Source organism: Mya arenaria, chromosome 2, assembly GCF_026914265.1.
Source record: "Mya arenaria isolate MELC-2E11 chromosome 2, ASM2691426v1".
Lineage (NCBI taxonomy): Eukaryota > Metazoa > Mollusca > Bivalvia > Myida > Myidae > Mya > Mya arenaria.
In genome coordinates this window covers 43426915-43444638 of record NC_069123.1, presented here as the reverse complement: position 1 = coordinate 43444638, position 17724 = coordinate 43426915, and the positions used below count along the sequence as shown (strand labels likewise).

General features: G+C 35.4%; 1 protein-coding gene across 9 annotated transcripts in view; it reads left to right on the top strand.

Moving 5' to 3' along the window:
• The window catches only part of LOC128244457 (extracellular serine/threonine protein CG31145-like), a 40442-nt gene that overhangs the window by 14076 nt on the left and 8642 nt on the right, over positions 1-17724 (top strand). For 5 of the 9 annotated variants that reach the window (XM_052962488.1, XM_052962470.1, XM_052962506.1 and 2 more), the window contains 3 exons: positions 7434-8228; positions 14712-14836; positions 16479-16557. In XM_052962488.1, the coding sequence (XP_052818448.1) occupies positions 7651-8228; positions 14712-14836; positions 16479-16557 (782 nt within the window). In that variant the 5' untranslated portion in view covers positions 7434-7650. Of the gene's footprint in view, positions 1-1785; positions 1905-2014; positions 2134-2239; positions 2375-2395; positions 2646-7433; positions 8229-14711; positions 14837-16478; positions 16558-17724 lie in introns of those variants that run through there. The other 4 variants (XM_052962499.1, XM_052962491.1, XM_052962512.1 and 1 more) reach the window with 4 other exon arrangements.

The following is a 17724-nucleotide window of genomic DNA, read 5'->3' as shown; positions in this document are numbered from 1 at the left end:
GTATGATGTTTAATTGCAGTTAAATTGAAGGGTTGATTCTAAACATCAGCTTAAAGCCGCATATCATATTCTAAACATCAGCTTAAAGCCGCATATCATATTCTAGATGAAACACCGAGTCACGTTCAAATGCATTATTAAATTCATGCAAACATGCCTAATATGTATAAACGTTTCTGTTTGACTGCCAGCATAACTAATCTTTAACATTTACCATATAAAGTGCAGTGCAGTACATAGCGTTGCAGTTCAGAATAGTATCGTAAAAAGTAGCACAAAACAGTACAGTTCACTAAACTCCAATACAATGCAGGTAGCAGTACAGAGCAGTACAGCCTACAGACCCGTATAATACAAAATAGCACAATGCAGTACATTCTCAAAATCCAATACAGTGTAGTACAAAGCAGTACAGCTTACATACCCGTATAATACAATATAGCTCAAAGCAGTACAGCTCACTAAAATCCAATACAGTGCAGTACAGAGCAGTGCAGCCTGCAGACCCGTATAATACAATATAGCACAAAGCAGTACAGCTCACTTAAATCCAATACAGTGCAGTACAGAGCAGTGCAGCCAGCAGACCCGTATAATACAATATAGCACAAAGCAGTACAGTTCACTAAACTCCAATACAGTGCAGGCAGCAGTACAGAGCAGTACAGCCTACAGACCCGTATAATACAAAATAGCACAATGCAGTACATTCTCAAAATCCAATACAGTGTAGTACAGAGCAGTACAGCTTACATACCCGTATAATACAATATATCACAAAGCAGTACAGTTCACTAAAATCCAATACAGTGCAGTACAGATCAGTACAGCCTGCAGACCCGTATAATACAAAAAAACACAATGCAGTACATTCTCAAAATCCAATACAGTGTAGTACAGAGCGTACAGCCTACAGACCCGTATAATACAAAATATCACAAAGCAGTGCAGTACAGAGCAATACAGTGCAGAGTAGTATCGTACAAAATAGCACAAAGCAGTGCAGTACAGAGCAATACAGTGCAGAGTAGTATCGTACAAAATAGCACAAAGCAGTACACTTCACGAAAGTACAATACAGTGCAGTACAGTTTAGTACAGTTAAGAACGGTGCAGAACATTACAGCACAGTACAGCACAGAAATGTGTGTACACTTTGTACTAGAGCTAGACGAGATCTTTATGTGTACGTAAATTTTAGCTGGCTGAAATGCAAAAAGCACATTTACCCCAAAAGCCATGATACATATATAAATATATGTATAATTATATAAAAGAAGTACGGCAACTCAAAATCGTCCACAGTTTAGCACTGTTCAGCACTTTAAAGATAGTTTCAAAGGAACCCTTCAGAAAAAAAGAAACATGCACACAGTCACAAATATCAAACGCATGCTACCCTTCGATATATCTCCATGGTCATTGCTTGAAATAAGCCCAACTGTCAGCGATACATTTGTTAATTGTATACGACTGTCCAAAACAATTACCGTCAACGTCAAGGCACACGCCATGAAATCGTTATATATTTATTTACCACAATCATCGAGAATGACAAGTTATCACCGAATGTAAACTATAAGAAACAACAGTTATCAGTAATTGTTTTGACGTGAATCGTTACACGGAGACACCCAGACTTTGACAATATTTCCTATTCAGTGACATTAATTAATTCATTAATAGACACAAACGCGTATATCTTAATTGTTGTAAAAGTTAATTGTTTTCATATTTGACAATCATAAATAAAACGGGTTTTGATCGCCCATTGTTTAGACAAATATTTTTTTTTATGCCGAGGTAAAAATGGTTACCTATATTGTGCGGTCTTGATTATTATTATTATTGCAAGTATCTTATTTGCTTGAAGAATTGACGAGGAACACCTGTGAACACTTTTTGTATGTATTTTGTTGCATTTTAAACCACTTAAAATGCCATACCTCACATTTAAAGGTACTCGCTCACGTTTAATATGGTCAGACATCATCAGAAATAATGAAAATGCTCTATTTTGCTGAAAAGCGTTAATAACGTTTTTAAAATAATACTTTTTTCGGCTTGGACTTATTAAAATCATTGCAACGAGAGTCTGCTTATCGCGACTGTTATTGGTGTTTGCACATAAAAGTAAGTAAAATAACTAATTTTCAACACAGCCAGCTGAATAAAACTCGTTGCCAACATACACTCTGTGAATAAATCCCTTTAATTCAGAAACACGGCGAACAGATGCTTGGTTAATAAGGAATGGACATTACATTATGAGCCGCGGAGTAGCGATAAGAGGATGTTAAATGCGCTGGTGTGGGATTGAATAACAGCATATATATTTGTAATCAGTTTGACTGGTTCTGACCTGAATACAAGGGTAACATAGTTAACAAAACGTCTTAAGTAACATTCACAATTATTTCAAACAAATGAATAATACTTTCACCATGTGTAATAGTGAATATAACATAGCTAAAACGGATTAAAGTGAACGACAGAAATTTTGTCAAAATATTACAGATGTGCAATATGCTAATTCATTTTCCAGTTGAGCTCGCCTCGTAGAATATATAAACTCTTACAATTGCTCGTTCAAACACTTCCATTGATAGTTTGGAATAATGTGCGGTTTCCTTGGAAATAACGAGGTACGTACAAACGTGTTCCAACAAATTACTTTCCATGTTCTCATATTTGTTTTATTACCAAAAAATCTCTTTTTCGAGATAAAAAAGCGTTAATGTGTCCGAAGGGCTCAGTAATTTTATTGCCTTTGAATTAGCGTCTCGGAAGTCCATCATAGCTTAGCGTAGCTTGAACTCCGAGAAATTCTCTGTAAAACGATAGGATTTATTTATATTTGATGGATTCTAATTACAGAGAGATTTTTTCACTCCCTCTCTCTCTCTCTCCCCAGAATCCTTTTTTGTAAGGTCTCTAGCCCGGAGATTCATCAGGTTTTAGTATCAAAATGAACAAGTATTTCTGAATCGTAAGGAATCCAGGGTAAAAATCTTAAAGGGATACAAAATTAATAAAAAATAAGGTTACTATTAAACACTTAAATACTTGTAAGGGAGGAACAGATTTGCGTTATTAAATTACGGGCTCAATTCATTCACTTCTTTTTTTTCTTTTTCATAACAATTAATTGATTTCTGAGTTGTTTTTAGAATCAACACAATAACCACATTTAATATATTAAAAAGAAATATTCAGAATTATACTTAATACGTAAATCGTTTAGCAAAAAAGGCACTCGCTGACGTACACAATATTTTGCTACATACAACTCATTTTTAGATAGGTACAGATTTCGTTGTAGACAATCTGTGTTAGGAGCCGTCCGCCACTAATTTCGTTAGGATTATGTATTATTTTTCGTATGTATGTAATTGAAAAAGTAATTGATTACATTAGGGCCAAGGAGGTGTCCTCAGGAAACCTCATCAAGTAGCCATTTCAGAGAATTGTCTCCATTTCCGGAACGCCTCAATCACGGTTAATAACACTTCGGCGCGAACTGTCCCTGAGGATGGGGACGTTCTTTAAATTCAGAATGGAAATGTCTGTCTTATCTTTTAGTGTTGTCTAATCTACTTCACTACTACTACTCTCGAGTCGCCCCCTTTACTGGAATGTTACGATGTACAATTAATTTATTTCACCGAACCATTGACAACCATATTTATTTAAATATGCACTCTTACTCCAAAATAAGACTTACCACAATTAATACAATTGTTTTAATTTACCAAAAAGGATGAATAAACATCTTAAACAATGGTTCTTATGAAGGATACCGAGTTTAATTTGAAAGAAATGTGCAGACAACACGGTATTTCTTCCCTATGAGACTATAGACACAGTAAATCTTTTAGCACTCACCATTTTTTTTTTCGTTTTCAGCTATTGAATAAATACAATCTTGTATTATAATCAGTAATTATCATTTTCCATAAATGCATTATTAAGTAAGTAGTTAAAAGTTTATCACTCAAGAATTATGTTTGTTATACATGCAAAATGTGTATGTATTGATTTTGAATAAGAGTGTCACTTTAAGGGATGTCGGACTGAACGGGATGGGTCAGGGATGGGTATCCCCTCCCTTTTGTAGTAATTCATTCACCGACGGTGCAATTTTACATATATTTCAAGTTTTTTAGGTAAAAAAGTGTCAGTCAATCGATAAGAAAACACCATGTTTGCAAAGTAAATAAAAATTTACTGACTTCAAATAATTGATTAATTGTTAATTAGTCTTACATATTATTCACATATACGGGTGAAACAAAATCTTCCCCTAACAAACTTGGTCAAAACAAACGGAACATAATGGCATTTTTAAAAAAAAGAAGTCATAAGATATACATGTAAGCAAATATCTAAAATCAAATATTACGCTTATATACATGGATGTCGTTATTTCATATCTTATACCGAAGCATTGATCTGTACAGCAAATAACGTAGTTTCATTAATTGTGAATTTATCTGCATTTCAGCATTAAAAAAGTAGCTGTCTCGTCTGTCTTCTCGCGTGATTCATTGTTCGTGCGTGGAACAAATGCTGCGTAACCTTTCTTGTAATATTATCAATAAAAAGGAAATTTTCACCATGGAAACAACTTTCTAACACTATTACCCTTTTAAGAAAATTCAGTGAAAATAACATCTGAGGTTCGGATGTTTCAATTCCAGTCTGGGAGTGCTTCTCCTAAGTGCAGGTGTATATGTGTGGATGTATTTCTTCGGAAAGTAAGGTTTAGACCGTCTTAAAGATATATCTTTCATCCATGTAGGAAGTATTACTATACTCATATTTAAATAAATTCGTTCACTACAGATGATTTTTTTTCGAGTTTATTTTACGTTCCCATAGAAACGTTTTAAGAAAGAGATATATCCTGCGGTTAAGTAAATACGCTGTATATTAAGGTCTTTTCAGAATACGTTGGTCTGCGTGTTTGCGCCCACGTTTAGTTGGATATTTGACATCGGTCAAGCCCGCATGGAAACGGAACAATTTGAACTCAAATGAAGCTGGTTACGTGTGATATTAAAGGCATGCTTATTAGAAATGAAACATATTTATCATCACTAATTATTTTTGAATACCAAAGTATTAAGGTGTTATGCTTAAAAAAGAATTAACCAAGTAAAGTGTCATAAAAGAAAGTTGATATTTGTGGTTAATATTATGTATGTATATTTATAGTACAATTATATGTTATTGTAATTGTGAGTTCTTGTTTATATAAACTATCAACGCGAACATACATTGTTGAATTCATGCTAAAATTGAATTTAACAATGCTTTAATTAAAAGATACACCCGAGTTATCAAACGCTTTAGCATGAGAGTATTATTTCAATCACGAGGGTTGCGGATGACGTAACTGTTCAATAAATTGTGTGCGGTTTAAGTAAACCGTGTCTTAATTTATCTGAACGGTAGTTATAGAACGGTTACGCCCATTCTTCTTGTTCCCGTTCCCATATGGCAGGGCATGTGCAGACGAAAACACGGTGCAATGAATTGCTTTATATATAATGAACGAAAAAAGGCTTTATGATGAAAAGAAGACAGCAGCAATTAATAATTAATATATTGTTGCAACCGCATTTACAAAAGCTGTGTATACACTTTGATATCGTAAACGCTGCAATTATATCAACTCGATATTAAAAGGTTGCTGCATGTGAAGCATGTGACATTATCGCTCGCCTCACAGTCAGACAAAGACGTAGTAACCCTAACCCATTAATGAATGGGTGAAGGGGTGTGGGTATTCCTTAGAGAGAGGCGGGGTGGGGGTCGGAGATAGATTGAATGTTCATCGTGTGTAGTGCCTGAACGTGCGAATTAAGTTTTGAATTTTATGACTTAAGGTATGAAGATCCGAGTGCTCGTTTTTCCTGATTTATTAAGTTATTTGAGACGATTTAAAATGCTTTCTCTGCATTATAAGTTATTCGCGGTGACGCTCTTTCAATGCTTTATTTAGTTGTGTGTGAGAGGAATGACTGAGAATAATATTAGTCTACGTATATTTAAAATAATAAATCTTGTAGTCGAGCAATCGGCATTTAACAGCATTGCCAGCCGCTTTTTACAATTTTAGATTTATTATTAGTAAATAAATAATTATAAAAATGAACATATATATTGTGATTTAATAATATTGTAACGGTCCGCTGTAGGCGGATGTGCGATCATAATATTCCGTATAAAACGGAAGTACGTTCGTAGTACGTATGTTAACTTGGTAATATGCAAATTAGCAAAGCCCGGGATCTGTAAGAATAGAGAAGTTAGTGTATATAAAGACCAGTTCAACATGCTTCAGGATCGAGCATGCTTTTCCCTGAAGGGATCTGTTGGTGTTTGTTTGACTCGCACGTTACTATATTAACTATATGTCGCAAGGGCCATTTTCCCTTACAACAGGATTAAACTACGGTCACCATTATCGTTTTTCTATGATTCGCATTATATTTTCTTCCTTAGATTTTTTAAGACTTTGGATGGGAATTAACTTAATGATCATCACAATAAAACCCTTTTTCATATATCAAAATCAAATGTATTGTGTTATTTGGTGAATTGAAAAAGCTGCTTAAGCTTCGGTTAAACTTAAGAAGTTTCGTGACCAATTGGGACCAGGAGTTTTAACATTTACACTCAACATACGAAATTGTATGTATTCGACTTAACCGCAATGTCGATGAAATACAAGTTCAACAAGGACACATCATGAGAACAGCTTGTTCTGTTGTCACATCTGCCCGCCATGACAACTTGCTCCCGCGTCATTTTTAGTCTAAATTCCGTGTTTATTCCGTACCGCGTCGCCTAATTAATTATTTAACTGCGTTCTGTAACATGTTCTACAACCCTAAAGGTCATAAGATGTACGTTTAATATGTTCAGGGAAAATGGTTACTTATTTTTGTTTATAAATGATTGTCTAAAATTGCAATTACTTTTTATTCATTTTCCACTTTTCATTTTAATGGAAACAAAAATATGTTTGTAATAATAAAAAAAATATAATTTTTAAATAAGCCACTTAATAATTATGTTTTTATTGTCTTGAATTTGGTTTAAGGTAGGCTACATTTCTACTGGTCGAGCACAGATATGCTTTACCAGTGTGCTATAGGACAGCGGGATTGGGCCAATGAATGCACGTGCACACTCTCGCCATTGGCAGATTGCTTCTACCCGCGCATGACGAGACGGTTGCGCACTTTACTGCATATTGATGATGAAAGTGATACAAGCATAGCTGACTAATGTGTTGTGTCTGATCGGATGAATTCACACTTATGTAAATGCAGACTTATTGTAAAAAGAAACGTTTATAGTAAACTACCATGTACTTTTGCTGTTTAGAGTTTTGTTAATCGAGCTGTTCTTTATATTTTCAGTGTGTGAAGGACACTCTGGTAACTGTGGATGAATTTGGAAGAATTTAGTGGACGAAAACAGACGTTTACAAACACCACTTCATGGAGGCATTTGGTACTAAAAAGAAGTTAGTTTATTGATGAAATGGATACAATAGACCACCCTTTGAAGTTTCAAAACGTGAAAGTGTGAAATTGTGATGCACGGGGTGCATTAAGTCATGTGGAGTATATATACATGTGGGAGGGGACTATGAAACTGCGCTTGCGCGGCGTCCTTGTCGTCTGCGGGGCTCTGTCATTCTGCGCAATCTGTCTTACGTTCTCCCGTCTACCAATCGCCCATGAACGTCGACGGCCGTTCCTTCCAAACGGACATGACGTCAAACGAACGTTTTCTGTGGATTCCGGTGAATTCGCCCATATTTTCACTTTCCGGAAGAGACTTAACAAAAGTAACTACTCAAGTGATAACATTAGTCCCGAAATGGCTAAACGCGCCATGGAAGTCAAAGCTAATGACACAAACGAGGATTTGAAATATCAGAGCGACAGCTTTAATAATGATAATTTAAACGACACAAATCTAAGAAACCAAAGACCTAATCTAGTCGGTTCTTATGTAAAGAACTCCCAGTTAAATTTAACAAGCGAACTTGTAGATAGGATGTTAAACAAGTTACAAACATCAAACGGGTTAAAGTTTAACTTTGAGAAAACCCGCAATGTGCCATATAGAAACTTTCTGAAGCTGCAAAGTAAACGGATCCGCCGACGGGGAATGGGCCTTCCAATCTATGAGAACTACAATGGAGGGTGAGCATAGTTAAGCTAGTTTTCTAAATATATTTTACATACCGATCCGGGCCTGTCTTTAGTAACGAGAATAGTGGTAACAATCTTAAGATACAATATCTCATTGCATTAAAGGCACGTTCAGTACATTTAATGCAATGAGATATTGTATCTAAGATTTTACCACTTTTCTCATTATACTATTCACTTTGTTTTGAACTAAACACTATTTTCAAATAATGTAAAGTGAACATGCTTTATATCCTTTACAATGTGAAATGGTTTAAACTTATATATTCCTTATAAGATCCATCCTATGTGTTATAACATTATGTCTTTTAGTTTGATTTGTTTAAATGTACTTATATGTCACAAGAAACTATGTAGTTGCGTGAATACAAATCTGTTCTGTTCAAAAGTAATAACAAACCGAAGTCGTAAATTGAAAAGATATTTTCGGTCATAATCTTCTTATTTTGCTACCAATGTGTGTGAATCGAACTGCATCCGCGCCCTAATTTCCCTAACTCCCTTATAACAGGATTAAGCTAATGTAACTTCTTTATGTTTTCTATAATTTTGTACTAAGATATTAAACTAAGCTAACTTTTTATATTTTCTATAATTTTGTACTATTTACTCTGATATGAGTTTTAAGACTTTTAATAGGAATTATCTGTAAAATAATCACAATAAATGAGTTTTCATGTATTAAAATTAAATTTAAGTATATATGTTGGCTGACTGAAATAAGCTACTTAAGCCTGTTAAGCTTTTAAAATTAAGAGATGTTTGGGCCAGAATCGCAGACAGTTAATTTAAGAAAATGAAAACATCAGCCTGTTGCTATATTTCTTGTTTATACAGATTTTTGATTATTTAAGCAGTTAAGATCCTTTACTGAAACGGGCACCGGTTATGTAACATAACTGACACTAGACCCCGATTTATCTAAACTTCTTAAGTCCATTTTAATAGGATTAGCTAAGTTCACTGTTTTTGTTCTTCTATAATTTGCGTGACATCTACTTCTTTAGGAATGTTCGACTTTAAATTGGATTATCGTAATGCTTATAACAATAAACCATTTTTCATTTATTAAAATTATATTTAAGTATGTATTTTTGACTTATTGAAATAAGCTTCTTAAACCTGTTATACTTTAAATAGTTTGAGAAATTGGGTCCAGTGAGTCCATGAATGTTGCCCGAGAGTGAAGGTCCATTATCACCAGCACATAGGGGTAGAAGCGTACCGGTGTCTTTGATAATTCTGCATAGTTTAACGACTTCAAGATTTATCTCTATCTACAAATATTTGGTAACAGACATAAGGAAAGAAAAATGGCTCGGTCTAAGTAAAAAAGAAGTCTCTATTCATTTACACATTAAGTCTTAGTTAAAGACTCAGCAGATTCTTTAATGTATCGAAATATAAATTAATTATTTATTTGTTTTGATAAAAAGTGTAAACAGCTGTTAAGCGTTATGTTCGTGAAGTATTCAACATTTTTCACCATCCGCCATCACTGATCTTCTCATAGCCATTTGCATTGATATTAAACATATTAGTTCCGGGTCTTAAGCCCCAATCTCAGACTCAATGCGTTGATAAACTGGGTCAAGGATAAGGAACAGTCTCAAGTTTGAGTTCAGACTCAATCTCAGACTCAATGTGTTGATGAACTGGGTCCATGATTAATAACAGTCTCAAGTCTGAGTTCAGACTCAATCTCAGACTCAATGCGTTCATGAACTGGGTCCAGGATTAGGAACAGTCTCAAGTCTGAGTTCAGACTCAATCTCAGACTCAATGCGTTCATGAACTGGGTCCAGGATTAGGAACAGTCTCAAGTCTGAGTTCAGACTCAATGTGTTGATGAACTGGGTCCATGATTAATAACAGTCTCAAGTCTGAGTTCAGACTCAATGTGTTGATGAACTGGGTCCATGATTATAAACAGTCTCAAGTCTGAGTTCAGACTCAATTGGCAAAACTGCAAACCTTAATTTCACTGTAACTTTCATTCTAGACGAGTTTTGTTGATCAAATTTGCTGGATTATATAACAATTCGAAATTGTACAATTATTCAAATTTATCTTAACGATTACCTAAATAAAAACGAATGAAATAAATATGATTCTTTGTGATTTAATAAAAGTGCTTTTCTGTGTCTGAGTCTAGACTTGGACTTGACACTGTTCGTAATCATGGCCCCAGGAGTCTGAGTCTAGACTTGGACTTGACACTGTTCGTAATCATGGCCCCAGGAGTCTGAGTCTAGACTTGGACTTGACACTGTTCGTAATCATGGCCCCAGGAGTCTGAGTCTAGACTTGGACTTGACACTGTTCGTATTCATGGCCCCAGGAGTCTGAGTCTAGACTTGGACTTGACACTGTTCGTAATCATGGCCCCAGGAGTCTAAGTCTAGACTTGGACTTGACACTGTTCGTATTCATGGCCCCAAGAGTCTGAGTCTAGACTTGGACTTGACACTGTTCGTAATCATGGCCCCAGGAGTCTGAGTCTAGACTTGGACTTGACACTGTTCGTAATCATGGCCCCAGGAGTCTGAGTCTAGACTTGGACTTGACACTGTTCGTATTCATGGCCCCAGAACAGAATAGGGCAGAACAGAACAGAACAGAGCAGGAAATTGTATTGTTAATTTGCACCTATATAGTTTATCGCTGTTACAATAACAAAAAACATATGGCATGACAATAACTGTTACATGCGAGAGTGCAATTAACATCAATGGAAATCAAAAAGTTGCACACATGTCAAAACTAAATAAAGTTAAGCATTATTTTTCAAAGCGTTATATCGTTATGTTAAGGCAATTTTGCAAAATAAAGCATATGGCTCCTTATGGGTTTATGTTTTATTTGGGCCACATGGGCACTTACACGTGTAAGTCGTGGTAGGAAGATCAAATTGTTTAATGTTACACTCTTATTCAAAATCAATACACACACATGTATAACAAACATCATTTTTGATTGATAAACCTTTACCTACTTACTAAATAATGCGTTTATGGAAAAAATTGATTACTGATAACAAGATTGTAACCGTGTATTTGATAGCTGAAGGCGCAAAAAATATTAAATGATTGGTGAGTGCTAAAAGATTTACTGTGGACTATAATAGTCCCATAAGGTAGAAATACTGTGTTTTATTTCTTTCCCATTGAACTTTTTGGAATATTAAAACAATATTATCAATCGTGGTAAATCTAATTTGGCAGTTAAACATCGTATGAATGTAATTCAGTGTGTATATACGCCTTTCATTCGTCGATGAAAACAAGTAGAAATTCATTGCAATGAAGCGAAGTAAGGGATTATTTTTTATTCTGTGCTATGTTAAAAACCGTTCGTGTCGAAATTTGAATAAACAATATTAATGACGAAGATATAGCGTGCATTTGAGTGCATTTGCATCATGTAAATGCAAGTTTCTGGAATTTATTTTATAGTTCAGTATCAGAAGTTGAATTTTATGGAAATCAAAGCAAAAATCGTCAATAAAAACTCCGTATATTTCTCAAAAAAATGTGATGTTCTAAAGAATCAAAGCATGTCTTCGATTTTATTCCTTGTCATAAACTAAGAAGTTTTTTGGAAAAGGCCAAGTGCATACAAGGAAGAATTTCAAGAATGCTGGGTTTTGCGAGTGTTTAATAAAGGGTACCAAGCGAATTGTGATATTAAATCATTTATTTATTTATTCGTTCAGGCATTCAAACTGTATTATTATACTTCGTATAACCTATTTATAACTGGTTTATAGCATCGTGAAAAATGAGTACAGCTTTAGTGTACCACACAATACTTTTTTGTGAAACATATTTATTTAATTTCACGATTGTGAAATTTATGTTAAAATCCGAGGTTTGAGTAGATCATTTCACCAAAACTGTGAAAAGTTACGTGATCACACATTTCACCAATGTGAAATAGCATTTTCCGTCAATCGTAAACCATGTGAAACGACTGGGGTTTTTTTGGTTAAAATTGTGACCTAGCAGCGCTTTGCTCTTTTTCAGTGTGAAACAAAAGAAACTCCATGTTTTCATCACACATGTATAGCAGCTACAAAACTTGGCAGACGCTTTAGATCTTGCTCATTTCAGACGAAATATTCTTTGAAGAAAATGGATATGTTGCAGCACAAATGTTGTGAAAATTGCTCATTAATACCTTTAATTGCCTAACAGATCGTTAATTCGACAAGTACAACTTTGATGTTAATAGTTCCCCGCGGTTACTACCTAAATTGTCGGCAACAACTGCACACTACGCAGACGCAGTAGTGCAGCGCAGGTGTCTTTGGGTACATGAAATATGAAAATGGCAAATAATTGTAACTAATTAATGAACATTCACAAAGATAAGGTCTTTGAACATCTGAGCCATGGTCTTCAATCATTTATGCAAGCCGATTCACCATTTGTTCTGAGTTACAAAATGTTCTTTATTATTTTGTTAGTCATGTTCACTCCACACATAATTGCATTTTTCCACATAAAAAATTGTTAACTATCTTCCTATACATGTACATGGAACCTTTTTCCTGATGTTCCATATGTAACAAACCGTACCGGTTTTAGAAGAAAGCTGTAATTGTATGAACCACAGATTCTGTTTAGCGGGTTGACACCAGTACTGGTGTCCTTTACGAAGAGAGCGCATCCCTGATAAGCCCGGGCTCAAACCCACAATTCCAGTGAGAGGCGGGAACCTTTAAAAAAAAAATTCAGCCAATTGTTCAAAAGTTGTTCACATGTTTTCATCAAAGTTAAGCTAATTGGTTATTGATTGGACAAAAACATACCATTACCCAATAAACAGAACAGTACTGTTCTGTTCTGTTCAACCAAAAAAGTAGTTTCAATGTGCGAACTAGCCGAAAGATTGGCGGACAGACAGACATTTTGTTAAAACTATTTTTGTCACGTGTCTTAACAGATATTCATAATATCCAAAACTAAAAGTCATGCTGTAAAGCTAAGAACTATACATGTATACATGTATATACGATACAATAAGTATCATTATCCGAGTATAAACATTGGCAATGAGAAAAATATTGTTGTAACATTAGGTTGTATTATTAATAAACGAGTTATGTATAACCAGTGCACAAGTTCCCTAGCTCTTGGTGTATATGCAAACTTTGCTCTGATTAATTACTAATTGATCAAGTCGCTCCACAAAAGCAATTAAAAGTACTCACCTATGATAAAAGTCGTTATTAGTCATAGGAAATATTTTGCTACATTGAAAACGTCATGCTCCCCTGGCTCTGAAATGCAAAGTGCAAGTAACCTTTGTTTTCTGTCTGTGTCATTCTTTTGAAGTTATACACAGAGGGTGTGCAGCAAATAGTTTATGGCAACAAGCGTTGATTTTGCGACACATGTTCTCTATGTGGTTTATTGGATCAAATTAAGTGTATAGAGGAACACAGTTCATCACTTTTTATGGTGTACTTTCTGCCATGTAGAATGCCATTATGAAATAATATAAGCTATAAATGTATTAACACTGTAATATAACATGATATGACCAATTTACTCCGTAGCAGTTCGAGTGGCTAAGGCGAATAAGTATGAAAACCTCCGGTGATAAATATCATTTATAATTTGAAAAACACACCCACATTTAGAGGTAAGACAGTTGAAAGATTTATAAAGATTTTTAAAGGAAATAAATATATTTCTTTTATGCTTAACGATGAAATATGAAGTTTAATCAGTGAAATAACAGCAAACGATGAAATATAATGTTTTATCAGTGAAATAACAACAGTGCAAATATAAATCTAATACTTTCACTGCAAAATAAGGAGTGATAATATGAACTGGTGATCATAAAAAAATATTTTTTCAGTCCTGGCTTCGCCACTCGTGAAAATATGTTGTGTTTTATGCCACTCGTGAAATAAAATACGATCTTACACTGAAATAAACAAATATCCCGTCTCGCTATATATAATATAAAAAAAGAAGTGGTCGATGTAAGCAGGATTCAAACTCTATGCCAATGAGTCTGCAGTGAGTCACCTTGTCCACTGTTCTATAGCATTTGGATAAAATGTCATGATAATGTACAGCAGGATTTGACAATATTTGAATGCTTTTTGGGGTTTAGGTGATTTGAACACAATTGAAAACAGAGCTATAATGTTTGGCCGTTTTTTGTTACCAGTATAGTTGGGTAATAAAATGCGTCCGAGAGGCCTGGTTCCTGAATAAAAACAAACGAATTTCTCAAAGCCTAGAGCTGCCGTTTAAGATAAAAGCATGTAGACTTTTTTGTCTTTAATCCCGAGAGTTATAACATGAAGGACTTCAAAGAAAAAAAAATGCAGTGATAAATTGCTGTTCCTTTTGTTGGTGATACAATCTGAAATACGTTTTTGTTTTTATATTGACGGTGTCTATCTGTCAGAGTTATAATGTCTTGACGTTTTGTTTTGTTTTCAAACCACAGACCCGTGTTAGCCAACTGGGAGCGCTTCCACAAGGGTATCCACCAGTTCGGGCTCTATGACGGCGACGATCCAGCCGTCAACGGCATTATGGATGACATGGCCAACCAACAGATCGTCGACATAGGTATGTATTTATATGAATCGTATTGACTTAAAATTGACCAAAACTTCTTGTAAATGCATACAGGCATCACCGAGGACTATTTTGATATGGACCGTAATGTTTTGATATGGATCGGACTGATCTTATACGGACCGTAATGTTTTATATGAATTATTCTGGTTTGATATTGTCTGCACTATTTCAATATGGACTGGACTATTTCTATATGGAACATTCTGTTTTGGTATTGAACGTACTTTTTTATATAGCTGTATTGCTTTGGACTGGACTGTTTTGGTATGGACTGGACTGTTTTGGTATCATCTGGACTGGACTGTTTGAGTATGGACCGCACTGTTTTGCTTTGGACTGGACTGTTTGGGTACGGACCGCACTGTTTGAGTATGGACCGCACTGTTTTGCTTTGGACTGGACTGTTTTGGTATGGACTGGACTGTTTGAGTATGGACCGCACTGTTTTGCTTTGGACTGGACTGTTTGGGTACGGACCGCACTGTTTTGCTTTGGACTGGACTGTTTGAGTATGGACCGCACTGTTTTGCTTTGGACTGGACTGTTTGAGTATGGACCGCACTGTTTTGCTTTGGACTGGACTGTTTTGGTATGGACTGGACTGTTTGAGTATGGACTGGACTGTTTGAGTATGGACTGGACTGTTTGAGTATGGACTGGACTGTTTTGGTATGGACTGGACTGTTTGAGTATGGACTGGACTGTTTTGGTATGGACTGGACTGTTTGAGTATGGACTGGACTGATTTGCTTTGGACTGGACTGTTTGGGTATGGTCTGCACTGTTTGAGTATGGACCGCACTGATTTGCTTTGGACTGAACTGTTTGGGTATGGTCTGCACTGTTTTGACATGGAATTGACTGTTTTCGTATTGTCTGCACTGTTTTGAAATGGATTACACTGTTTCGGTATGGACTGGAATGTTTTGATTTGGGTCGGACTGTTTCAATATGGACCGAACTATTTTGATAGAAGAAGAAGACTTTATTATGCAAACAAATCTGACAAGATCCATAGCATAGCAGAATTAACAACAAAGTATAATAATAATAATAATATACTGGTACAGATGTCATCTGGTATAGTAAGTTTACATAATATATTCAAAATAGCAATATGAAACTTATATACTTGAAGGACCGGACTATTTTGATACGGACCGGACTATTTTGATATGGACAGGTCTATTTTGATATGGACTGGTCTATTTTGATATGGACTGGTCTATTTTGATTTAGGATTGTCTTTATATGAACCGTTCTGGGTTTTCCATTGTATTTATATTTACATTTATATTGACAGGATTGTCCTTATATTTTATTACAGTTTTGATATGGACCGGATTGTATTTAGTCGGTCCTTATCGACTTGATATAGATCAGACTGTTTATATACGGATTTTTCTGTCTTCATATCGAGTCTAGACATGGACCGGGCTATCTTGATTGGAATAGTACTGTCCTTATATTGACCGTTCTAGCTTGAAATGGATCGTGTTGACCATAGTCTGTCAAACGTAGTGATTTACCTTACTATGGTTCGGTAAAAGTATCAGGTGCTCCGTTTAAAGACTGAAATGTGCACTTGGCAAGATATGTAAATATGATCTTCCTTGTGAAACCATTACAGAGCAGAAGGAGGGCGGTACCCAGTTGAAGCTGATCGTCACCTTTTCGGACGAGGGTCAGGCGCTCTTCAAACCTATGAGGTACGTATGTTTGCGACCGTAGTTGACCGTTTGTTCTCTCGTGCAGATAAAGTATGAATGAACGGGTCGGTCGAGGTTTAAAGACCTTTTGACAAATGACAGTGGTATAGATGTACGCCGCACGCATAAGAGGTATTTTGTTGGAGCGTTCGTTGGTATCTCAAAAGTAATAATAAATGTTAAACTAGTTTAACCTAAGCGCCACGACCTGTTTCCAAAAGAGTTCCTTGTTTAAGATATTTTCTTGTTAACAAAACATTTAATGCTGATTTGTCTTAGAGTAAAAACAACAACTAAAACAACCACAGTTTTGCAATATAAATTTATCAAAATTATTAGCTTGTTAAATGTTACATGAATTGCAACCTACAATTTATCTTTATTTCGACACTTATATCACCAGTTAACAAGTTATAGAGACATACAGTTCGTGGTACCACAGAAAGCCGTTCGCTCTCAGACATTTCTTGAATATCAAACCAAGCTCAATTCTCACTTCAAAGCGTTCTCCGGTTTCCTATTTATCTTTCTATTTATTTTCATGTTCTTGAATTCGCCGCGGGCACTTGCTTCCAACCCTATGAGTCTACAGCCAGTTTATCTCCGCCGTTTAAAATCCTGCTATCAGAAATAACATCGAACGCAGCCTCAAAGAGAAGGGCTTAAGTTATCGAGGGAATAATGAATCTAATTAAGAACCTTAAATTTTGTTGAGTTATATTGATGCAATGTTTCAAATAACGCATGCACTTTTTATGATAGAGCGTCCCGACCAAAGACCTCAAAGCTAAGCCCCTACTCGTTGCTAACTTGGTTTAAGATTTCTAAAATGAAGACGTGTATCGTTGATGATGTTCTGCGTGTCAAGTGTACCGTTTGAAACGGTGAAATGAGGCGCGACCGGGGTCAAGGATGTCAGGATTAGTCTACTGTAAGGCCCCGACTGCGTGCTAGTTAAACCCACAATTAAAGCGACGATAAATCCGAGTTAAACATGTACATATTCGTTCGTAGTGGCTAATAATATAATCTCATATTTACATTTGTATCAATTGATACAACAACAATAATTGTTGTTGTAGTTGTTGTTGTTGTTGTTGTTGTATCAATTGATGAATAAAAAAGGGGGAAGGAACATCCAAACACACGCCCATTACGAATATATCT